Here is a 26,033-nt window from a genome sequence, read left to right as displayed (position 1 = left end):
CAGTATTAAGAGCCATTGACAACATGAAACTACGAAATCTTAAGATGAACTTAATTACAGATTAGGAGATTAGATTATTGCCATGTTAAATTAAAAGAGAGATTTCGAGCACTGGCAACTAAAATAAATATTTAAAATGTGGTTACTCAGATGTGTTAACTCTATATACGGTTTAAATTAAAGTTGGCTTTTCTTTTTATTTTCCCTTATTAAAAAACGGACGTAGAACTTTAAAAACGAGTAAAAGTGCACCAATTAATCAGGTGCCATATCACTTTCATCTTTGTTAAGTACATTCAGCGGCAGGAGGCGTAATTTAAAGTTTATTCAGTTAGTTCATCTAATTACCGGATGCAGGTTGCCGCACCACCACAAATTAGGAGAATATTCCGAAACATGGTCGCATGAATCCGAGAATCGTCTGTCGATCCGCTACGGAAGCTCATCACCTGGATGGCACCGGACCGTGAAAACAAGTTCATTAAAACGGCGTCATGAAACAGGTGCAACGATTATGTCAGCAAACGGAACATCTCTGTTTCTTAACATATTTTCAATAGGATGAAAAATAAATTAAGTAATGGATCTATGAAAAACGGTAAATGTGTAGTCATACAACGTAAGGGGCTGACTAGTATATTACCAAACGAAAAATCTTTGTTTTTAAGAAGTCCCCTACAGGAGGGAAATTAGATTAAGTGATGAATGGATGAAAATTGGTAAGTGAGCAGTTTTAAAACTTTGGGTCTGACAATTATGTTGCTGTTATTTAAGTAGTGTTTTATAAGAGGAAAATTAAATATGATACATTTATGAAAAAATTCTTTTTTTTTTTTTTTTATAGAATTTTTTCATAAAAAATCGACTTTTGGCGAATAGGGCTGTCTATGGGCTGAAAAGATTTATTAAATCTAGGTTTCTTCCTAGAAAAAAAAGTTCTTAATCTACAAAGCTCTTGTCCGGCCAGTTTTGACATACGCTTCTGAAGCTCGGACAATGACAAAACTGGAGGAAAATTGTATTTCTGATATCAATATTTGAGAGAAATATTTCGCAATATTTGAGAGAAATATTTTGCGAAGTATACTTGGTGGTGTAAATGAAAACAATAACTGGAGAAGGAGATTTAATTTTGAACTGTACAAGATTTATAAACAACCTGGTATAATTAAATACATTAAAATAAATAGAATGAATTGGATGGCCCACGTGATTCGAATGCTTGATGACAACACAATGAAAAAGATACTGCTTTTTAGACCCACTGGAAAAAGAAAGCGGGGAAGGCCGGGGTTGAGATGGGTTGACTCAGTGTAGTCTGATTTTCTCGCAATTTATGAAAAGAATTGGAGATCAAAGATAAATCAGAAGTCATCATGGGAAAATCTTCAGAGGAAGGCATTGGCTCACATTGGGCTGTTAGGCCAACTATGATGATGACATTTAGGAAAAATGGTTAATGTGCCGTCATAATAGTTGGGGTCTGGTAATTATGTTACCAAAAAAAAAATCAAAAAAAAATCTCTGTTTTTAAGAAGTTTCCTACGGGATGCAAAATAAATTAAGCGATGAATGCATGGAAACCTGTAAATATGTACTCATAAAGCCTTGTGCCTCACATTTATATTGACAAACAAAAAAATTACTTTTTTTCTTAATAATTATTTTATAGCGTCGAAAACGCATTAAAGGGATTTATGAAAAATGGTAACTTATGCAGACGTAAAAATTTGGAGAGGAAAGTTGCGTAATCCAAGCAAAATCAACACTGGTCGATTTGTCTTACAATGGCGAAGATTAAATAGCCACTAATTATTAATTACACATTCAGTTGATGGTCTTTTAAATTAAATAAAAAATGGTTGGAAATAAATGGTAGAAAGTAAAAAAATGGCAGGAAATACTTGCCTAATTAAAACCCAAGTATCCCAACACATTTTTCTAAACGTGCGCTCTCCCTTCCTAGCGATTGGAACTGAGTTAAATGCTAACTAATTTAGTAAATATTGTTTTTTAATTCTGTATTTACTCTTTGTATTTTTTGGGTTTTAAGTTTTTCGAGCGAGTTTAAAAGGAGAAATTAATTTTAAAAAAATAAATAAAAAGTACAGAACATCGAATTCAATAGACATGGTGAGTATTTTGCAGTGGTGATAGAAATTTATTTTGAAAAGGACTTGTTTTCCGTTCTTGGTCAGATAAAAAGAAAAAATTATTCACCACTAATTATTCAGACCACTTGAAAAACCCAATTCATAAAGTTTTTGTTTTATTATTTCTAACTTTTCTGCACCTGCAATCTATATTATACTATTAAAAACTATATATTTAAAAAAAATTATTTAAAAATATTGCCGCCAAACCCTTAAAATTTCTTTTTAGCTTTGGCAGCAAAGAACTCATAACTGAATACGTCATAAACATATTTAAGTATTAACTAATTTCATTCTGACGTCCTTTTTCAATTTTTATAAGCAGTTGCCGCTAGATGGCAGTAACATGTACCACGGAAGCCAGTTGTAGTAAAGAAAAATGGCGTTTACTACAGGCGGAGGGGATTATAAATAACCCTGCATATAATAATATATAATTCATCAAACTTTCTCCAAAATTCAAAGCAATACATTTTAATTAATTAATTAATTTATTTATTTCATTTCGTTTTATTTTTTAATTTATTTATTTTTTGACTTCTGCTCTGAAAAACATTTTAAGGTTTTATGCTTAAACCAAATTAAAATTAGCATTATACTTTAACCAAATTAAATAATTGAAATTAACATTAAGGGGTCCAAACTTTAGAGCACTCTCCTGGCCAAACTATTGGGACCATATTTCGAAGATTGCGGCTACCCCTTATATTTTGGTGTCAAAAATTCGAATCCGTCAAAATAAGGTATGTTTATTCAGAGAAAGTACGTTTTTCTGCTTGATTTAAACTATCGTTATAGAAAATATAATAATTACAATATTTGAAGCTACCCCTTTGAACTATTACGATTGAGTCCTAGAAGGTGAAGATCTGATCAATAGATCAAAAGTTAATCAGGGTGGTTCACTTTTTTTTTCCGGTGCACTGTACATATACTAAAATTTGAATTTGTTGACCGAATCTAGTTTTTCTTAAAAATGACACCCACTTTGGAAACTACTAAAATATTATGGAATTCCAGTTTTAATAAAAAAAAACTACGTTTCCGTGATGGCTCAGGGGAAAGAGCACTCTCCTCCCAATGAGGTGACCGGGTTCGAATCCCAGTGTCGGTTGGTTGATATGACGGTGTAACCAACGTTGAACAGCCAACCCAATTCTAAATTTACGACTATCAACACTCAATTCCGTACTATTGTAATTTTAACACCAACCCTAAAGACAAGGGAACTCCTACATTGAGTATTGGGTCAAACTAGCATTCGTGAATGGAACTAACTCGCATTTGTGTTACATGGAGAGGAAACCATGTCAGCACTGTGGTTGGTGCAAGTGGGGAGCAGAATTCATTTCAGCCAACCACAGCTGTGATTCGAACCTGGGTCACTTCATTGCATTGGGAGAAGAGCACTCTATCCCCTGATCGCGTTGTGTAAGCCAACGCGAATCACACATAGCACATGAAATCGCAAACGTAATTGCACAATCTTAAAACGCCTTGTCTTTTCATCGTAAACACTTCTACCTCCCCTCCCCCTAAAAAACGCCTCTGTCTAGAAAGTATCGAAATCCCTGACTGAACCAAAAATATAAGTTATCAAAGAATCTAAACCTAATAACGAGAAACCTTTTATGAAAGATATTTTACACAAGTTTGTCTAAAACAAAATGACATTAGAAAACAAAATGTCTTAATAAGAAAATGTCGACCCTAAGATGTGAAAAAAATTGCCATTGTAATCGAAGATAGCATAGAAAACCTTTAAAATCGAGAACATTCTAAAGAGAACCATCAGATGTGTTTTAAGCAAAGAGACAAAACACCTGTCCTCAGTTCGAAACTATTTTCGTTCCTTTCGATTGTGATTTCTAATTTTTTATTTTTTAATAAAAAAATTAATTAAATTAATATAAAAGTAATTAAATTTTTTAATAAAAAAAGTCTACCTTAAGATGGAAGAAAAATTGCCATTGTAATCGAAGATAGCATAGGAAACCTTTAAAATCAAGAACATTCTTAAGAGAACCATCAGATGTGCTTTAAGCACAGAGACAAAACACCTATCCTCAGATCGAAACTATTTTCTTTCTTTTCCATTGTGGTTTCAAATTTTTAATTTTTTAATAAAAAAAGTAATTAAATTAATATAAAAGTAATTGAAAGTAATTAAATTTTTTAATGAAAAAAGTCTACCCTAAGATGGAAAAAAAATTGCCATTGTAATCGAAGATAGCATAGGAAACCTTTAAAATCAAGAACATTCTAAAGAGAACCATCAGATGTGCCGAGACAAAACACCTGTCCTCAGTTCGAACACTATTTTCTTTCTTTTCTATTGTGGTTTCAAATTTAATTATTATTAGTTCTTCTGAACACGGACCACAGAGACGGAAGAGAAAAACACCGGATTTCAAGGACGATTCCTAACTGTCTTCTCGTAGAAAAACCCGCAAGACTAAATAGTATCCTTTTTTATTCGGAATATGGACATAAATATCAATAAACAATCGCCAACTTCCGCATTAAAACCATCTGCTTGCGATAGCCTAAAGATATTAACATTGCTTGTAAAATTATACATTTTAACGGTGTCGCAGTAATTTCTTATTTCGGATTTTAATAGTTATTACATAATACAGGTCGCTTACGGCACCTGGAAGAGGAAGGGAATACTTGACCACTCCTAGTCAAAATAGGGCCGTGCCAAGTAAGAATAAATAAACGGCTATAGCACTGAATTTTATTATTTATCCCATTTTTATACACATATATAAAATCCTGAAAAATCAAGACAATCTCACAATCACATGAAATTTTTTGTTGCATTTTAAAGCATTTGCATATTGAAATCATTAAAATTTTAAAATTAAAAAAGGCAGCAATTAAAGTAAAAGAAAATTTTGATAAATTGACAAATGTACAAAAATTAAAATAAATTATGTAAACAAGAAAACAAAAAAATAAAAAAAATTCTATTAACATGCAAACGTGCATGACTAACTGTAAATTAAGTAATTAATTCCATTAATTTAGTAAGTAATCGATTCGTCTTAATACTTCTTCGCTATCTCTTCGCCAAATTAGACATTTATTTTTGTGTCGTTTTTCGTTAAAATAATTTTTCAGTATCCTAATCAATTTTCGTCAGTTTTAGAAACGAAAAAAGTCAATTTGAAAAAAAAAAAATCTTTAAGCAAGCGAATCTGCCACACCATATTAAAACTTGCAATTGTATGTTACTTGATCAAAAACTTCATTCTCTTCAAAACTATACAATTTGTCAATAATAGTCGACGTGTTTCAAGCGCCCAGAAATATAGTAGAAGAAGAACGCTCAGAAGATTTTAAAGTCATTTTTAGGCCTGTTAGCAGAATTAAAGTTTCTTAAAGATCCTTTTAATTTTGATAATCGCTGTGGCATTTACTACATTCCTTGTTAGCGCGACTTTCGCCACATTGAGCAAACTAGACGTGCTTTAGAGTTTAGATTTAAGGAACACGATAGATATGTTCGCATACAAGAATACGAGAAATCATCAATTGCTGCACATTGCTGGAATCTTGGGCATAATTCAATTGCCGAAATTATTTCTACTACAGTCACATTAGTTCCTCATGATGACCTGAAATATTATTTTATTCATATGAATGCTGTTTTCCTTGTTAACGACATTGGTTCCTCACCACATATCCATAGCGTGTGAAAATGTATTTCCCCCTGACTTGCCTCTCTCGGCCACTGTGGCTTTACTTATTCTGTTTTTCATCTTTTTTCTATCCCGTAGTGGACTGACACGGTTCCCAGTTGAGCACCGAAGCCCAGCATCACTAGTTGCGGTCAGTGTGCTGATGGGTGGCCTATTTGATCAGCCTGCGTAGGGACTGAGAGTGCTCTGTATCGGTCCTGGCTCAACTGTTCTACCGTAAAGTGCTTGACTTCGCGAGGAGGTCCTCGGACTACCAAAGCGGAGGAGCCATCCCCTCTGCAGAGAGAGAAAACTATGATGCCATGTCTTCGGATCATCCTCAGGGATGTTTCCCAGACCGTCGTCATTCTAGTGAAACGTAAATAAAGTATCTATCATATTTATTTTTTTTCGTCTCTCAACTACTGCGATTTTCTAGTTTTGTTCCTCACTTTTATTTTCCTTTTTTTCCTAGGCAACTTTATGTTTTATTTCAAATCACTTCTCGTTCAGAAATGGGAGCTTACATTTGAGCTCTTGAAACATGCCGACAGTTATTGCCGATTTGTATTTTCTAGAAGCGAATGCAGTTTTCAATCAATTAATATCTTACCGCTTCAGTTTCCTGAGATTATTTATTTCATAATTGCATAGTTTAGCTGTTTTACACTTTTGAAAAAAATTCGCAGATGTTCTAAAGTTGTGAAATGCTGTTTCTACCAAAGCAAAACTTTTATTCATTTTTCATTTCATTTATATATTTTTTATTTATTTATTTTTTTTTTTCGAAATTCGTAGTGCGGTAAATAATTATAAACATATGTTTATGAAACTATTAAGGTAAAATAAAACCAGAATTTTTACCTAAAATCCAAGATGCTCTTAAATCCTAAGAGAAGAGAGAACATCCTCCTAAAAGATTCTATTTTTGTAAGCGTATAAAGAGCAACAAAAAAAAAAAAAAGGAAATATTACCCTGAATGTATAAAGTACCTTAATCAAATTTTAATTATACGGCTACGTTTTCTCAACAACTATGTGACCGATATCGTTTAAGTTTTTCATTTTAACAAATGAAATCGCATTCTTTAAAATTATTAAAAAATTTGCATGCCATACTATTCAATATTTGCACTGCAATTTTCCACTATTCAAAATTTTCCACAATTAAATAAATAATCAAAAATTATTAAAAAATATCACAATTTATTTTTTGCATGGAATTATCTTCAGATAAGCTAATTTGAATCCATAACTCCATACTTTGGATCACTCTCCTGACCAAATTATTGGGGAACATACTCCACAGATTGGGGAACATACTCCACAGATTGGGGAAATACTCCACAGAGTATGGGCTACCCCCCATACTCTGGGAGGCAGCCGCAGTTCAAATTCGTTGAAAAAAAGGTATGTTTATTCAGACAAAGTACGTTTTTGTGTCTGATTTCGTTAGTTAAAATATCATCTGCACTAATTATAATTAGCATATTTGAGGTCACCACCGTGAACGATTAATATTGAGTCTTACAATGTGAATATCCGATCATTAGATCAAAAGTTATTCATGTTGGTCTGTTATTTTTTCAGCGCACCGTACATTAGTATCTTAGACAATTATAGTATAAAAAAAGTCATCTACCAAAAATGTCCTGGCAAGTTTGTAGTAGCTCGAGATCGACAGTTTAGCGATCACTATTATAGACCATATTTTTATGACCATCAAGACTATACTTTTAAAATTTCGGCAACCCTTTATATTTTACGCATATTAGCACTGTATTTTATTTTTTTAACTGCGTCTTTAAACATAGATGATAGAAAATATAGTTGTAAGAAATGAATAATCATTGCATGCAGAAAAATTGAAATTCCTGAAATGAGGTAAATAAAATAAATTTTAGGCGCAGGTCTTGGAAACATTTACACTAAGACTGCTGCACAGATTCTTTTTTATTGTCACAGAGAACATAGAGCTTTTTCGCTTATTTGATTTACTGCATAGATGAAGCATTGCTCTTCTCATGTCTTTTGTCTTAAAAGTTTCATTTTATATTTAACATAATAGATGGCAGCACCACTGGCGTTATATTTTTTAGTTCAATAGATGGCAGCACTATATTTTTAATTCTATTCCAATTCAATCCTTCCAAAACCGTAATTGAAATTTTTTTAAAGTAGTTATTATTTTTATTATATTTTTGTCTATTATTCAGTAACATATAGATAAAAAAATTCTGTCCAAAACAACCATCGGATTTGGGATTCTTTTTTCTTAAAGAAATTAAATTTGCTGTTATCATTAATATACTCAAACTCATTTTTCTGATTATATTTTCTCTCTTTTGCGCAAAGGGGAAAAAGAATCCATTTTTCTAAAAAAAAATTTTCTTTTAGGAACATTTTTAGGAGAATTTATTATTATTATTTTTTGTAAATTTTTCAGTCTCCGCTGTTAAAACATATGTCTGTCTGTTTGTATGACGGAATGTTTTTCCTCTGAATTTATAAAAATTTCACTGGATTTCATACTTAACTGAAAAAGTTTTCCTTTTTATCCGATTTCTTTCAAAATCTGCTCCACGCATACTCACTATATTAAACACAAATGCAAATTTTACTTTCTTATTGTTTTAATAATCTATTATTTTAATCCTTATCCATTATTAATAATAGAATTATTAATTTTCGTCCAGAACTCAAAGTACCCAAAACCTTAGATTATTATTTTTTAGAACCAAGTATTTTTTTTATTTTGATCTATGTATAAATTATGCACTATAACATGATATTAATGAATTGAAATTTTTTTTAAAAAAAAAGTTGAAAAATGGTCAAGACCACAATAAAAGTTTTATTTTTTTATTTATTTATTTTTTTTATTTATTTATTTATTTTATTATTATTATTTATTTTTTTTTAATTTATTATTTTTGTTAAGAGAGTTTCGTTACAAACCAAATAAATGCCTGTATGCTTGTTTGCTGGAAAGTGTAAATATGGAACATACGGAATAGATTATGCATTAGTCCTAAGATTTATTTTCAAATATTCTACAGCTATTTTCGCAATCTATTTGGCCAAAAATGTTAAAATGTACAAATACAAGACAGAGATTGCTTGGTTGGTAGGGCGATGGGCCTTCTAGTAGGTGTTGGTTGGGCCCATGTCCAAGAGGTCGTGAATTCGATCCTTACCGGTCGAAGACTGGTAAATGGTGACTGGTGTATGTTAAATCTGACAAGTTACGATTAGTGGATGCAAGGATGGTACGTGAATGTGTCCTTCCTGTAAAACATGGTGTGACGTATGTGTGTGGCTGAATTCGTATTCTTGACCATAGATGGCAGACGGTTTCACCAAGCAAGTTTGCTTGTAATGACAAGTCGCATTAGAAACAACAACAACAAATACTTTTTTTTAATTTGTTACTACTCATCATACCATAGCTTCGAATCTATAAACAATTTTCCTCAGTATCAAGAAAAATTGTTTCGAAAATTGTTCGAACGGTTCTTATTTTTAAAACTAAAACTATAATTTAAACTATAATATATTTTGTACAATTATTTATGCTATGATATAGGCAATAAATAGTGAAGATTTAAGAAAATGTGAGTTAAACGACTTTTTCAATTCTATGTAATTAAATATGCCATTTACTCGATAAATTGTTTAAAATAATCTTTAATTTTTCAACAAAAAAAAATTAAAAAAAACATTATCATAAATACTATAAAGTCAAAAAATATTAAAACAATAATTGGCCAGCAAAAGCATGAATAAAAGTAAAAATATTAAAAAAATAACGGGCTAGCAAGAGCATGAATAGAATAAACTAAACACATAATAAAAATAAAAGAAAGCAGACGATAAAATTAGAACAGCAGAGAGTTGTTGATATTTTGGAGTAGTTTTTCTTTTTTGTAATTTGTAAGTTTATTCTAACCCGTTACGAAATTTTCTATATTTTATTGAAAGATTATTATTATCCCGATACGGGTAATTTAATGTCGTTACTGTATCATGACAAATTTTCCGACAATTTTAAAACACCCTCAAATAAAGATTGAAATCAGAATTTATTAAATGAAAAGGAATTCATACTGAAAAACGGAAGAGTTTAGCTATTTTAATCAATAATTACTGTTTTCCTTTCAGCGTTACCTTCAAATGAAAAGGGTCAGTAAAGTATGATTGAGAGTCGAAGAAGTTGGCAATGTGGAGAACAAGGGGGATCTTGATATTCAAGGTTTTCCTAGAGATTGTGTTGATTTATTAGAACCTGGTGATCCTAAAGTGATTGGTGATCCTTGTGCTCATGATGATTGTAAAGATTTTGGAGACTGCAACATTCCGGATGATTCAAAAAATCTTGATGTTTTGAATGCATTAGAGAACGAAAGGGATCTTGGCGTTCAAGATTTTCCTAGAGATTGCGTTGATTTATCTGGCCTTAGTGACCCTAAAGTGATTGGTGATCCTTGTGCTCATGATGGTTGTAAAAATTTTGGTGACTGCAGCATTCCGGAGGATTTAAAAAATGATGTTTTGAATGATTCAAGTGATCGGAAGTTTTCCGGTTATCCACACAGTTTTGCTGATTCCAGAGAGTTAAGTGTTCCTAATAAACCCGAGAATTTCCTTCCCCGAGACTGGATGATGCTAAAGATTTCAAAAAAAGATGACGATCTTAAAGATTGCATTGATACAAGTGGTGCCACTTATATCAAGGATCCTGAAAATGTGGAAGATTTATTTAATTCGTATGGCACAAGTGATTTTACGAATTGTAATGATTATACTGGCCTAGATGATAACATTGCTTTGGTTCAGATGACTATTTTAAGTGGTTCAGAAATCTTTAAAAATCCTGATGTTCATGACGATCCAGGTGAGTCAAAATATTCTAAAGATATTGACATTTATCAAAGTCCAACAGATTTTGCTAATTTATCCACCCCAAAAAATCCTAAAATAATTGATGAATCTTGTGCTCGAGATAATTGTGAGAATTTAGATGATCACAACATTCCAGACAATGGGAAAAATCCTGATGTTTTGAATGATTGTCAAGTTTCCGGAGATCCTCACGGCGCTGTTGATAATGAAATGTCTGGTGATCCTAATGATCCAGAGAATTTCCTTTCTTGGGTGAGGATGATGCTGAAGATTGCAAATGATGGAGACGATTTCAAAGATTATTCTGATCCTAATAGTGACTCAGATTTAAATTGTTATGAAAATGAAAAACGTATATTTAATCCTAATAGCTCAAAGGATAATTCAAAATATCGCGATTATAGTGGTCCAGAGGATAACCTCGCTTGGGTTCAAAAAATGCTAGCCATTTTAAATGGTTCAGAAAGTTTTAAGAATACTGATGACCAAAACAATCCTTATGATATTAAACATCCTGATGAAATTAACGATAGTTCTACAGATTGTGTTAATTTATCCGGCCTAGGTGATTTTAAAGGAATCGGTGAACCTTGCACTCAGGATAATCTTGATGATCACATTGTTTCAAGTGGTTTGAGAAATCCTAGTTTTCTGAATAATAATGTCTCATCTAATCCTCAGAGTGATGCTGATTCCGAGGAGTTAAGCGATCCAAATAAGCCTGAGAATTTCCTTTCTTGGGTCCAAATGATGCGGAAGATCGCAAACGATGGAGACGATTCTAACACTTATGTTGATTCAAGCAGTGTCATTGATAGTAATGATCCTAGAAATTTGAAAGATTTATTCAACCATAATGGCACAAATGATGATTCAAATTATAGCGACCATAGTGGTCCAGAGGATAACCTCGCGTGGGTTCAAATGATTTTAAAGATTCTAAATGGTACAGATGATTCACATCATTCCTAAATCGTACGAATGATGTTAAGGACTTTTGAAAAGTATTGACGATCCAAATAACTTTCAAATGGTACAGATGATCGAAATGACTTTATTTGGTATACATTATTCAAATGACTTTAAAATGGTACATATGACATATGATCCAAAAGACTTTATTTGGTATACATGATTCTGATGACTTTTAAATGGTACAGATGATCCAAATGACATTTATTTGGTATACATGATTCTGATGACTTATAAATGATATACATGATCCAAATTACTTTATTTGGTATAGATGATTGATATGATTTATTTGATATAGATGATCCAAAAAACTTTTATTTGGTATAAATGATTGATATGACTTATTTAATATAGATGATCCAAAAGACTGTTATTTGGTACACATGATTCGAATACCTTTTAAAAAGTATATTTGAAAAAAAAATTAAAAAATAATGATAAAAAAATAATAAAATAAAATAAAAATAATAATAAATTTTATTTTATTTTCTCTAAATAATCACAAATACGTAGTTAAATTTTTCTGAAAACTTGCCACATAGTAAGGAAACAAGAAATGTTATATAAAAAGCTGTAAAATTAGGGAAACTAATGAAATCATCATTTACGAAAGTATTTGTAAGCAAAACAAAAAGTTAAATATCCCAAAGCCCGATATAACAAAACTTAAACACCCAGACCAATTTTCCCTATACCAAACTTATAATTACATAGTGACGTGTAATATATGTAGCTTTTCTTTTTTAATTTATATACTGAAAGCAAATACGTCATTTTCAATCAATATACAAGTTGTTCTGCAATGAGCACTGTTATTATTTGTATTAATAAAAGCATTAAAACTTCATTCGTTTTCATAAAATATCTTTGGTAAAGGATAAGGGTAGAAATTCTATTTTAGGACTTCAAGGCTAAAAACATGCCAATGAATAATAATTAGATTTATACTTCAAAAGAGAAGTTATTTTAAGATCTTTCACTTCCATATAAGGAAAGATTAAACGATTTGCTATGAGTAATAAATAAATTGAAGAGGCGTAAGAATACAGAAAAAGACATATGACTGGGCCTCTTTACAACTAAAAATCATCCTATAAAATGCAGGAGCAATGTTTTTGCGTGACTTTTTGGTGTAAAATGTTTACAAACTAAACTCCGTCGGATCTGACTGGAACTTTGTCCCCCCTCTCCAGCCGGGAGAGCGGGGATGTGACTTCGGCTTCACGATCTATTTAGTAAATAAAATCTTGTGCACAATATGTTCTCATTATTCCTGCTTTCTTGACAAATAAATCCACCAAAATATAGGGGTTGTTGCCCTTATATTAGANGGCTGCTCTTTCGAGCACCTCTTGTAAACTGTTGATAAATTTTTATTTTCTTTTGTCTTTACTTGTCTTTTCAGTTTCCTCTGATTCATACTGCTTTACAAGCTAGTGCTTTAATGTGCCATTACCGCACACACATTCCTATCCGAAATATGCTTATTTATTTTCACTCTACCTACCTTTACATTTTTGACATACATTTCAGGACCACCCTGTATATATATAATGTGTGTGTGTGTGTTGTTGTTGTTAGAAACGCCTCCAAGTTTCATTGGACAATCAAATACATTTGATATTTTCAGTCCCGCTTGTGTTTCGTTACTTGTGATATTGTGGGCCGTGAAGGGAGAGTCACGCTATCATATCTGTATGAACACGGTCCTGAAGGATTTACAAGGACGCTATACCGTGGTTGAAACTTTTCATTATGAATTTTCTTTCACTCCCATAATTAATTTAAAATTTAAAGTATAGAAAAAGTTAATTCAGACAAACCTATAGAGTAAGCCATGAAGTTCCCATTGCTGAAAAAGAAATTTCGAAATCTTAAAACGCGACCAAATTATTGGAAGAAAATTCCGTCATTACGTAATTCTAAGTCATCTTCGCATAAATTTTTTTTTATTTTGATATTTTAAAAATTTCTTTGCGATATTTGAAACTTCATGGATTACTCTATATTTGCCTGAACCCACTTTCTTCGATACTAAAAAATTTTAAATTAATTACGGGAGTGAGAGGGAATTGGCGATGAAAAAGTTTCACCCACGCAAGGGTATTATAATTCACCAAAGGAAGACGACATTTGTGATTTCGGATTGTAATGATAGTATATATTTACATTAACTTCAATGTAGCGAAGCAAAATATATGAACGAGTGATAGTATCAACAAGAAAATTGTATGAGCATTTGGTATATTTTCTCCGAATTAGAATAAAGTTCGAACTGATTTTAAGGAAGTGTTAAAAATTCAGTTATATTCCTCACACAACGAATATGCAAACGTTTTGGAATATACGCAGATTCCAACGCAGAACTCCTAGTTTTCCAAATTATTTAAACTTAATTATTTAAAGTAAAATATTAAAGCAGCATAAATAACAACTATGGTAAGCTTAATTTGTTTAACACTATCAATACTTGTAACTCCCTAGACGATTATCAGGCTTCGTATATTTGTTAAAATTGGTTCCGCATAACTTTCAGTTGAGTTAATAACCCTTTATTGCATCACTAATTACAATCAATATGACTAATTAACCCCTGATGACTCCGATAATTATAAAATATCGAAATGAAACTTTTTTACTTTTTTTATCTATCTCATAAAGAACACATGTTCCAAATTTTGGCTTTCTAACTTCATTGGAAGTTAGAGAATCAACGATTATGAGTCAGTGCTTTGCCTTTTATATATGCAGATTAAAAAAACAAATTACATTATTAACAATTTCTTTTGTTATTTACCAAACCTTTATTAACGTAAAGTTAATAAAAGTTAACATTGTTAAAATTGGTCAAAAATTTTTCTAGTTTTGAGCTAATAAATACGGTACTTTTGTGCATTTACGATATAGCTACCTCAGGTTATAGCGCTCGTTTTCGCCCAGACCACGAGGGACGCTGTATTGTATATCAACTCTAAACACACATTCAACCCTGAATTGATTACTTTTTTTTAATACAGTAGTAAAATAAGTGTAACGTGAAATAATACACATTAAATCCAACAATACACAAAAGAAATTATGAAATTCTTTTGCTTAAAAAATCTCTCAGCTTTCTTTACAATATTTTAATTTAATAAGTCGTTTTATTGTGGAATAACAACTTAAAAAACAATAACATCAGTCGACAAGTATACAAAGTAGATAACAATATTGCTGATGCTAAATGTAGGAAAAAATGTTTTATCATTATTCCTGTTACAGCAGTCTGTATACTGGAAAAGTAACCTATGGCAACCATTACTTCGTAATGCTTGAGAACAAAGTTCATAAAAATCGAGTAAATTTAGAGTTATGGCAGCCATTGCATTAAGGTACTGGATAATGCTCTAGAACTGTGGTATAGTTCATTGGTCGTCGATTCTGTCCAAAGAGAAAGGCATATGGTACATTTACATTGAAGTAGACTGTCTATAGGCAGCTGCATCCAACGGCGACCATTACTTCGTAATGCTTGAGAAAAACGTTCATGGAAAGAGTAAATTTGGAGATGGAAGTTATACCAGCCATTGCAGCAAGTTACTCAACAATAGTCTAGAACTGTGGTATAGTTTATTGGTCGTCGATTCTGTCCAAAGAGAAACGCACATGCTACATTTACATTGAAGTAGACTGTCTACAGGCAGCTGCATCCAACGGTGACCATTACTTCGTAATGCTTGAGAAAAACGTTCATGAAAAGAGTAAATTTGGAGATGGAAGTTATACCAGCCATTGCAGCAAGTTACTCAACAATAGTCTAGAACTATGGTATAGTTTATTGGTCGTCGATTATATCCAAAGAGAAACGATTATGCTACATTTACATGGAAGTATTCTGTCTATTGGCATCCGCATCCAACAGCGACCATTTCTTCGTATTGCTTGAGCACAACGTTCATCTGTTCATCGAAATAGAGTAAACTGAGCGAATGCAGATCGGTTGGAACGCAGCAAGGTGCATCGATCCCAGGCATAAGACCCAATTCGTGAACAATGCTCTGAACCGTTGCATGATTTGTTGGTCTTTGATTTTGGCCGAGGGGAAAAGCACACGCTCCAGAACACACATATGCGTCATAATATTTTGGGGAAATAATCCACGACGACCAGCCTAGTTTTTCAAAGTCGACTCGTAGTTCACGTCTGGCACAAAGTTCTTTATCGTTTGCGTTTGTCGACCTAGTGTTTCTCGAACTTATTTCATTAGAAGTCGATGGCTCGAAAATATGTTCTCTTTCTGCCAATGAAGGAACAGATGGCAATCCTAGGAAGATATTACAAAAGAAAAAAACGTATAAACTGAATGTGCTTTATACGTAGTTTAAAACAATATAAAATCGCTTTTCTTATCGAATGTAAAAGTGGTAGACAAATTTATTGCATTCGAAACAATTTTACGAATATGCAGCAGCCAGTAAATCTTTTCAAACTAAAGCTAATATATCTAGATGTATAATTTAGAAGAGCCCAATGAAGCATCCGTCACTGTTTTGTACTCCCTCTGTCCGAAATTAGCAGTTACATTTTAATACTTTTGCACTGATTACTGGTACAAAGGATTTTATGATTTCGCTTGAACATTTTACGGAAATTTCAGGCTACTATGCTATCAATCAACGACATTTGCTTACTAAGCATTACCCTTTTTCCTCCTTAAATCGGATGTAAGTTAGTTTAAAACGCTCTTAAGCCATGCCCCATTTAGCAAGGACTTTTTCACCAGTAATCGCATTAAATTATATTCTAATATACTGCATTATAGTACTGACAGTAGTAGTATAATTTTACTGGTGTCGATTTACTAAACTGCTTCGGAAGTTGCTTATGACTCCACCTCCTTAACATGTGAAGAGAATACTTGATAAGTAAATGTTGGTGATTGACAGCATAGCTCTCTGAAATCTCCAAAAAATGTTCAAGCGAAATGATATAATCATCAGTATCAATAATCAGTACAAAAATATTTAAATGTGGCAACTCATTCGGGACAGAGTGAGTAGTTATTTTCTTTTTTTTTCACTTAAACTATAAACTACTCACTTTTATTAATAATTTTTCAAGAATGGAAAAACTGAATCGAACCTCATTACTTGCAGATTATTTAACCCACTATGAGGGACGTTTTATTTGCAGGAATTAAAATAAGTATTAAAACCTATGCGGCATAATAATTAAATGTCTTATGAAATGCTACAGGCGATGTAAAGTGTCTATAAAAATATCAAATAATTATTAATTCATAAAAAAATTTAACTGAATTTGTTAAATAAATTGAGTTTTTATCAGTAAATTCAGGTTTTCCGTAAGCCTTACAAAAGTTTAAAAGTGGTGATAAATTTTCCTTAAATCTCATTAGAATTTCTTTTTTTGTTAAAATACCATTTTAGCATTTAAATGCTTGATCAACAAAGAATTTTTGTTACACCACTGTAAATTGTTTAAAAAAAACAATATATAGCGGTGTTCACAATGTATACACCGATGATCCATAACATTATGACCACCCTTCATCTATAACAATGGGCTCGTCCAGGTTTTCATGGTTTCTCGATCAGGAACAATGGACTCAGGCACATTAGAACCCATAATCCTCATAGAACAATCCTTGACGTCTATAAGCTACTTGAACATAGTTGCAGACCAGGTTCACCCATTCAAGGCAACAGTTTTTCCTGGGAGGATGGTGTTTACCAGCAGGATAATTCACCATGTCATAAGGGTCGAATCATCATGGATTGGTTCGAGGAACATTCCAGTGACTTTCAAGTCATGTCTTGGCACCCAAATTCACCTGACCTTAATCCAATACAGCATTTGTGGTCCTACTTGGAAAACCAAATTCGTGCTGCCACGCTACCCCCTCGCAATGTGAGGGAATTGCAGGACCAGTTGGTGAGCGCTTGGTACCAGATACCTCAGACTACCTATCAGCACCTTGTGGAATCAATGCCAAGGCGGGTGCTAGCAGTTTTGAGAGCTAAAGGTGGTCCTACATGTTATTAGCAGGGTGGTCATAATGTAATGGCTCTTCAGTGTATATGATTGAGGTTCGTCTTCGTATTATAAGCACTTTTTAAAATTTTTAAGGTCCGCGGGACCCTGGTAACTGAACTATCTGAAGACAAATCTGTTGTTCGCTTTATTTTTACTCATTTATTTATATTCTTATATTTAATGAAGCTTTCTAGCGGTATTTGTCAAAATCCTTGATTCGGTATAATGGCTCAAATTTCCCTTAATAGCCATTTTCCAATAAATAAATTACAAAAAGCACATTTAATTAGGAAATAAAAGTAAACTATATGCATTTTACACATTAATCTAAACACGCAAGATATAATTTATAGATGGAATAGGAGAGAAGAATTTGCAACAACAAAAATATCTTGACTTTTCACTTTCTTTGAGAAAATTTGATTTTTCCTTGACATTTTCTTATAGCTAGTAGATAGAACAAAATATGATTCTCTTTGACATCATGATCTGGTGTTCATCAACAAAATAAATGTTTAAAGATGAAAAAAGGTTGATCAAACCTCATGTTTCAGTTACATTCTTTCATGTATTGTTGATCAAAAATAAATTTTGAAAACAGCTCAAAGATTAGCAAGAAAAATGCTGTATTAAGTGGAATTGAACTTGAATAACATTCTTGATATTTTTCTTGCAATTGATGCATGCGTTTTCTTGTTATTGTAGCATACACATTAATACATATGTATATGATAGCATGTTCCTGATACATATTCCTATATTTCTATATTAAAATTACCAAATATTTATTTTTGATTCATTAAATCAATTATTCTGTAATAAATGTTCCATTAATGCTTTTATAAACATGTTATAGTTAGGGTAGTTACATATGTAATCCATGTTCCTGATGCATATTGTTAGCATGTTCCAGATACATATTCCTATATTTCTATATTAAAATTACCAAATATTTATTTTTGATTCATTAAATCAATTATTCTGTAATAAATGTTCCATTAATGTGTTTATAAACATGTTATAGTTAGGGTAGTTACATATGTAATCCATGTTCCTGATACATATTGTTAGCATGTTCCTGATACATATTCCCATATTTCTATATTAAAATTACCAAATATTCATTTTTGATTCATTAAATCAATTATTCTGTAATAAATGTTCCATTAATGTGTTTATAAACATGTTATAGTTAGGGTAGTTACATATGTAATCCATGTTCCTAATACATATTGTTAGCATGTTCCTGATACATATTCCAATATTTCTATATTAAAATTACCAAATATTTATTTTTGATTCATTAAATCAATTATTCTGTAATAAATGTTCCATTAATGTGTTTATAAACATGTTATAGTTAGGGTAGTTACATATGTAATCCATGTTCCTGATACATATTGTTAGCATGTTCCAGATACATATTACTATATTTCTATTATATTCCATTAATGTGTTTATAAACATGTTATAGTTAGGGTAGTTACATATGTAATCCATGTTCCATATTGTTAGCATGTTCCAGATACATATTCCTATATTTCTATTATGAAATTACCAAATATTTATTTTTGATTCATTAAATCAATTATTTTGTAATAAATGTACCATTAATGTGTTTATTAACATGTTAGAGTTAGGGTAGTTACATATGTAATCCATGTTCCAGACACATATTGTTAGCATGTTCCTGATACATATTCCCATATTTCTATATTAAAATTACCAAATATTCATTTTTGATTCATTAAATCAATTATTCTGTAATAAATGTTCCATTAATGTGTTTATAAACATGTTATAGTTAGGGTAGTTACATATGTAATCCATGTTCCTGATACATATTGTTAGCATGTTCCTGATACATATTCCAATATTTCTATATTAAAATTACCAAATATTTATTTTTGATTCATTAAATCAATTATTTTGTAATAAATGTTCCATTAATGTCTTTATAAACATGTTATAGTCAGGATAGTTGGCAGCAAAAACAAGTAAACACTTACTTGGACTTTTTGACCTTGCTGCAGAAGTTATGAAAGATTTCAGTCTCCTCCTATCCAAGCTGAAAACAATGAGTATCGGTTTGTTGACTGAAACAGATTTTGTTCTTGATATTCGTCCAGACAAATCCAAAGTTTCAATCACAAAACCTGGAAATTTTTGTTTATATATTTGAGACAGAATACAAAATCTGCAAACATTATCTTATAAATTATGCATGTATTTTTATAAGATTTCACTTAAAAAAGTTATATGACTGATTTTTTTTTTTTTTTTACTTTGAAATTTTTTTTTATATATATATAGATATATTACAAGTCAATTTTAACATTACGAGGGCATAAGTGTTGACAAAATTGAATAGAATTCTGCAAGATTTAGTCAATTTTCTACCACTGTCTTTTGCGGAAAACTAAGCTTTTGATATCCTTGTTAATTGCAAAAATATCCTTGCTTGTTGCAAAAATAATTATGCGCTAAACAGAAAAGAATTGGTTTATAATAAACTTACATTGTAATTTTTCCGAAAAAAAAAAACAATTTCTATTGACATATCAAGGTTTTGAGAAACTCTTTGACATAGGAATTCAAATTAACATTAGGTTGATATACAGTGCCAAGGGGAAAAATATTTTTTTGACATAACAAAGTTTTCGAGATATCGAAGTTCTATATATCGAGAGTATACTGTATGCTAAAAATTAATGTATAAATAATTTTGAGTGGTATAAAACAGTAGGGGTTGTCCACCGACTAGTTGGCTGGACGCAATTGAGAGGGACCTAAAGATAATAGGAATAACTAACTGGAAGGCCATGGCACCGAATAGATCAAGATGGCAAAAACTTATTGAGACGGCCTTGGCCTGTCATAAGCTGTAGTGCCCAAGAAGAAGAAGATAAAGATATAACAGTAAACTCTACTTTACCTTGACTTAATGTTGTACTATTTCTCCATTTTTTAACAGTAGAAGTGACTTTAAAAACTTCCCATCCGGGTGAATAAGTACTAATCAAACGGGCCTCTAACAGATTTCTGCTTGAATTTTTAGAAACTTCATAAAGTAAAACCTGAAATAAAAATTTCGTCTTAATTTTAGGCTAATTACAAGTTAGTGAATATACGTAATAGTGAATATTACGGGATTCAATCCGACCAAATCATTTTAATGAAGAGTTTTGAAGAAAAAAAAACAAGTGACTAGTTGTGTACCATCAGCTTTAAACTTTTAAAACTCCAATAAATCAAATGAGGGAAATTCAATGCTGTTGTTCAAAATTAAGAAAATTTCAGATTTCTTCGATTATCTACAAAACTACTATAAATGAAATTAGGTAAATGACATAGGTTGTGGCAATTCGAATAAAATAACACCTCAGCAGTTATATACACGCATGATCGCCAATCAACTGGTAATCAGATCGCATCGCATCATAAACTGAAATGTATTATCTCTTCCTACCGCTCCCTATCTAGCAGAGAAGTGGAGAGGGAATCTTAAAAAAAATCCTGGTGAGGAAAATATTGTTAAATTGCATTAAAAAAACTGTAGCTTGTATAGAGAAACCGATTGCAGATTAATGACTCGAAAATATCTAAGATGCGTGCAAAAATCTCATACAACAGAAGAAAAAAATAATCATTTTTTGAAAAGATAATTAATTTTACAGTTACAATGAGGTTTACCTGGATGATATGAGACGATGGATGAGCCCTAAAAGCTTGTCTATCAAAGAAATAATGAAATTCTGCAGCTATTATCTCTTCGTGATTAAATGTACCGTTGATGATTTCAAAATTATATTGATGATCTTCTGAAAATTCACCTATAAAAATAAAAAATTTATATTTTAAAGTCAGCCACTGAATACAATGTAATGAATCTTGTTAACTTATGGATATCCAGTAACAAAACAAAAAATAAGCACCTTTTAAGCACTTTTCAAGCACTCAAAAATATTTTTAAGCTCTTTAAAAAATATCAAAATTAGGCAGGCTTGGGAAGTTTTTGAGAATTGACGGTTTTATCTTGTTGTAACCGTCATGTCAAAAAATGAAAAAACTTTTGGCTTTGTTTTTGACAATTGTCAAAAATCATGAAATTTTGAATCACGTAAAGCGAATGGTGTTTTCATACGCTACGGACTGGCAATACGCTGAAATAGATTGGGGTTGAATTAATTGTGAAAACGTTGAATAGAACAATGTGAACTGTGTCTTTTTGCATAATTCGAAGCGAAAATCAACATAGTAAAGGAAAAATCTCATTTTGTAAAACGGAAAATTAAGCATTTTTTAAAATACCCAATGAAAAAAAGCACCTTTAAGGACTTTTAAAAAACGAAAATCGAAAATAAGCACCTTTAAGCACTTTTTGAAAGCGCTACGCACCCTGTAGGAAGGGCGGAAGGAAAACAAATGAATTGGAGATCGATAAAAAAAATTCAAGGGAGGGGCATATAATTTATATATAAAAAAAGAGATTTAATTTGACTGCTGCATTTGTTTTGAAGACTCTTACTAGTGGCTCAGGGGATAGAGCCATGTTCGAATCCCAGCGGTGGCTGGATGATATGAATTCTGCTCCCAGCTAGCACCGACCACAGTGCTGACGTAAAATATCCTCACTGGTTGACAGATCGCGGGTTAGAATCCCCTTGTCGCCTTGTTAACCTGAGGAGTTATAGTGATTTTCCTCTCGGCGAATGAGGGTTAGTTTCATCAAAAAAATTCTCCAAGAAGGCTTGTTTGCCCCAATGCTTGATCCAGGCCTTGTCTTCTGGGTACGGCTAAAAATAACGTAGCTATGGAGTTGAGTATTGATAGTCATAACTCAGAATTGGGTCAGCTGCTCAACACTGGTTATAAAATAAAATGAAAAAGATTATGTAAAACATTGACCACTGTAGTTATATAGTAATAAGTTTATGGATTAATCGGTCAGATGAAAAAAAATAACGATGTATACGGATAAAAAAAAAACAACAAAAAAACTTAACATTAATTAAAGTTTTTATAAGTTTCAGATTGTCCTCTATAACTACACATCAAAAGTCCCGCAACCCTTAAATTTTAAAATTTTATATCTTAATATCTAGTAATCACATTATTTTATGATTGTCAGTTATTACGCAAAAATATTTTAATATGTATTTAAATGATTTGGTGCTTACGTTAATTCAAATATATTTTTAAAGTACTCGGATTAGAAAGAGTCAAAGGAAAACACTGTAACAATTACAAGAAGGGAAAAAATAATAAAAGGTTACTGTATTTAAAAAACTAGGTATTTAGGAATTTTTTCAGAAACAGTATATTCATTTTTTGTGGAAAAAAAATATTAGAAGAAAATGTTGGACTTATGTTAACGTGTTAAGTGTTCACGTGGCCTCTTGATTAGAGCTTGAAGGCATGCTCAACGGTTTTAAATCAGACAACTTTGAAAATCCTTCAAACGAGACATTCATATTGTTTTTTGAATTTCTCCTAGTGCTTAACTTCTTTGCGCTTATTGATTTATTTCTCCTCTAACATAAGCAGTCTATAAACAAGGGTCTGCCCAAGTCAAATTTATTACCGTTTAGCGGTACCTTCACAAATTCAACTTTAGGAAAAACGGTAGTTTCAGAAAATACTTTTTCTTGAAATTTTATTTTTGTGTCTCGTAAGAAACGATAAATCAATATTTTTACCATATTTTTGTGTTGATTTTTTAATATAATTTTTAATTTTCACAAATTATGTCTAAATTTTCCCAAAATAGGTACGTCTCGGAAAAACCTAGACAGACCCCTGATGAATCTATATCATCTCTACTAAAATTAGAAGGGCGTGTATCAAAACCTAAATACGTAATTCAAGGCTCAAGAGAGGAATTTTTTATTTTTTTATTTTTTAATTTTTGCAATAATGGTATTTTTAAACTGAACATGAAATTCAAATATATTGAAACATTTGCTTGAAACTTATTTACAAATTAATGCATTACAAATCTATTAAAAAAATTTTTTTAACTCCGCTCACAAACCTCTATGATTGCTACGCATTTAGCAATTTAAGATATAACTTTAAGATTTAAAGTTAAGATTTAAACGTTAAAGCAAACCTGCCAAATTTTACAAACGAAACTTTAACTAATTTTATACTATGATGCAGCAGTTTCCGAAAGGTGTTCCGCGGAACTCTTGGGGTTCCGTAGAAGGATTACAAAGGCTCCGAGAGTTAGATTTCTTTTCTAACCAGTAATAATTATATTTATGTCCAATCAAAAATTCATACCTTATTTAATTTAGGTTGTTTATTAAAAATTATTTACGTAAAATGCCTATGGAAAAAATAACAAAATTTAAAAAAACTATTTTTTTTAAAGCAATTATATTGAATAGATAATGAAACAGATATGCATTTTTAAAAATTAATATTTCTCATGGAGCTTTTCAATTAAAAAAAACTAATTTCAAAAATAAAGAATTGCATTTCTCTAAATATTATTTTCAATGTTTATAAGTTTTTTTTTATTAGCATATTCACAGCTGCTAATGAACTTTTATATATATACAGGGTTATTCATAATTCCCTCCTCTTGTAAACGCCACTTTTCTTTACTACAACTGGCTTCAGTGGTACATGTTACTGCCATCTACCGGCAACTGCTTAAATTAAAACTTGAATACTTTCGGAATAATTTCATATGTTCTTTTTTGCCATATTCGTCTTCGTTTTTTTTTTACTTTAACGCTTCGTAACCCCGGAGGGAATTATGAATAACCCTTTATATAAAATACCGGGCTCGACCATTTAGGGTTCCGTAGCCGTAAGAATTATTTAATATAATTTATTTTAAATTGTTTTAAAAGTTTAAAATGTTAGCTTAAAATTATTTCAACCAAAATTACTGAAACTCTTTCTTTAAACTTAATTACGGGAGCAGATTCTGCGTCTTTTTACTGATGAATTGCAAATTAAGTTCGATAGAAAAATATGAAGTGTTTTGATATCCAGATCTGCAGACTTCACTACCATATCAAAGGACGTTATCAATCGAATAGTGACAGCAGAATTTCAAGAGTTTACTGTAAAACTCCTTGCGCCGGCTCATTGTTAAATTTATGCATACATTTTGTAGCCTTTACATAGTTAAATAAGTAAAAATGTTTTTTAAAACAAAATATTAAAACGGAGCACAAATATTGGGGATGACATGAGGAAATTACATTTTTCTTGTGATTTTGATTAGTTTTCGAAATATAATGAAGCTTAATTATAGTTATTTTTAATGCAGAAATATAATGGAGCTTTATTATAGTTATTTTTAATGCAATGCATTCTAGAGACCCTAATAACCGATTTCATGCATTAGAAATCTTTTTGAAATATTAGGGTGCTTTGCTTACAAGTCCCCACGAATGCTTCGCATTTAACACATTGTTTTTTTTTTCCTAAAATATCAGTAGTTTTCGCGAAAAACAAATAAAATTTTGTCTGATCAAAGAATGAAACTAATTTACAAATTCAGAAAAAGACAAAATAAGTAATTAACATTAAAATAATAATTAAAAGTGGTAAAGCGCTTATAGCAGCTAAAACCAAATTTGTTTTATTTTAATTTAGAAAGTCAGAAAAACAATAGCAGAAAACAACAAAAATTTTAAGATATGTGTGTTAGCAGGACAGCACTTCATCAGTGGACACTCTGCCTGCTAAAGCACAGCAGCCTTTCTGTCGTCAGTGGTGAAATCAAAAATTGACAGTGCCCCTTTTTTTGATAGGGGTGAAACAGTGGCGTAGTGAGGGGTGGGCAAGGGGGGTCATCATGCCCCGGGCGCTACTCACAAAGGGGCGCCAAATGGTCCGCAAAACAAAAAATTTCTGGATGATTTTTATTTTTATTATAATTGGTTTCTGGAAAATATATTTTAATTTTAGTGCCAGTGTAATATAATAAATCCTAATTCATAAATAAAAAGGAACACTAATAGTCTAATTCAAAGTGTAATAATATATTCATAACAGAAATGGCACGTCTTGTCTACTGGCAGGGCTGACTCGACCTGTGTCCGACAAGCACTTCCTTATGGCATCAACGCTGTGTGGTTACAGAAATTATCTCCTTTCTTGATTTGTCTGATGAAACAATATGTTATAAAAAATATTTGAAGTTTACAAAGTACAAACATTCTTTCTTTCAGAACAATATTTATTTTTATTTCCATAAACGCAATGTAGCTTACGCTTGTTAAAACGATAACAATAACACTCTAATGTACTTATATGTACA

At 31.4% G+C, this 26,033-nt stretch overlaps 1 protein-coding gene across 2 annotated transcripts in view; it reads right to left on the bottom strand.

Annotated features, from left to right (window-relative positions):
* Positions 1–14,821: 14,821 nt before the first annotated feature.
* Positions 14,822–26,033, bottom strand: part of LOC107456824 (dorsalin-1) — a 28,616-nt gene continuing 17,404 nt past the window's right edge. The window contains exons 2-5 of one of the 2 annotated variants that reach the window (XM_043056865.1): positions 21,443–21,582; positions 20,685–20,826; positions 19,759–19,905; positions 14,822–16,019 (exon numbers count right to left, since the gene is read on the bottom strand). In XM_043056865.1, the coding sequence (XP_042912799.1) occupies positions 15,595–16,019; positions 19,759–19,905; positions 20,685–20,826; positions 21,443–21,582 (854 nt within the window). In that variant the 3' untranslated portion in view covers positions 14,822–15,594. The remainder of the gene's footprint in view (positions 16,020–19,758; positions 19,906–20,684; positions 20,827–21,442; positions 21,583–26,033) is intronic. The other variant, XM_043056873.2, reaches the window with a different exon arrangement.

Source organism: Parasteatoda tepidariorum, chromosome 4 (genome assembly GCF_043381705.1).
Source record: "Parasteatoda tepidariorum isolate YZ-2023 chromosome 4, CAS_Ptep_4.0, whole genome shotgun sequence".
NCBI lineage: Eukaryota > Metazoa > Arthropoda > Arachnida > Araneae > Theridiidae > Parasteatoda > Parasteatoda tepidariorum.
This window is presented reverse-complemented; position numbering and strand designations above follow the sequence as displayed.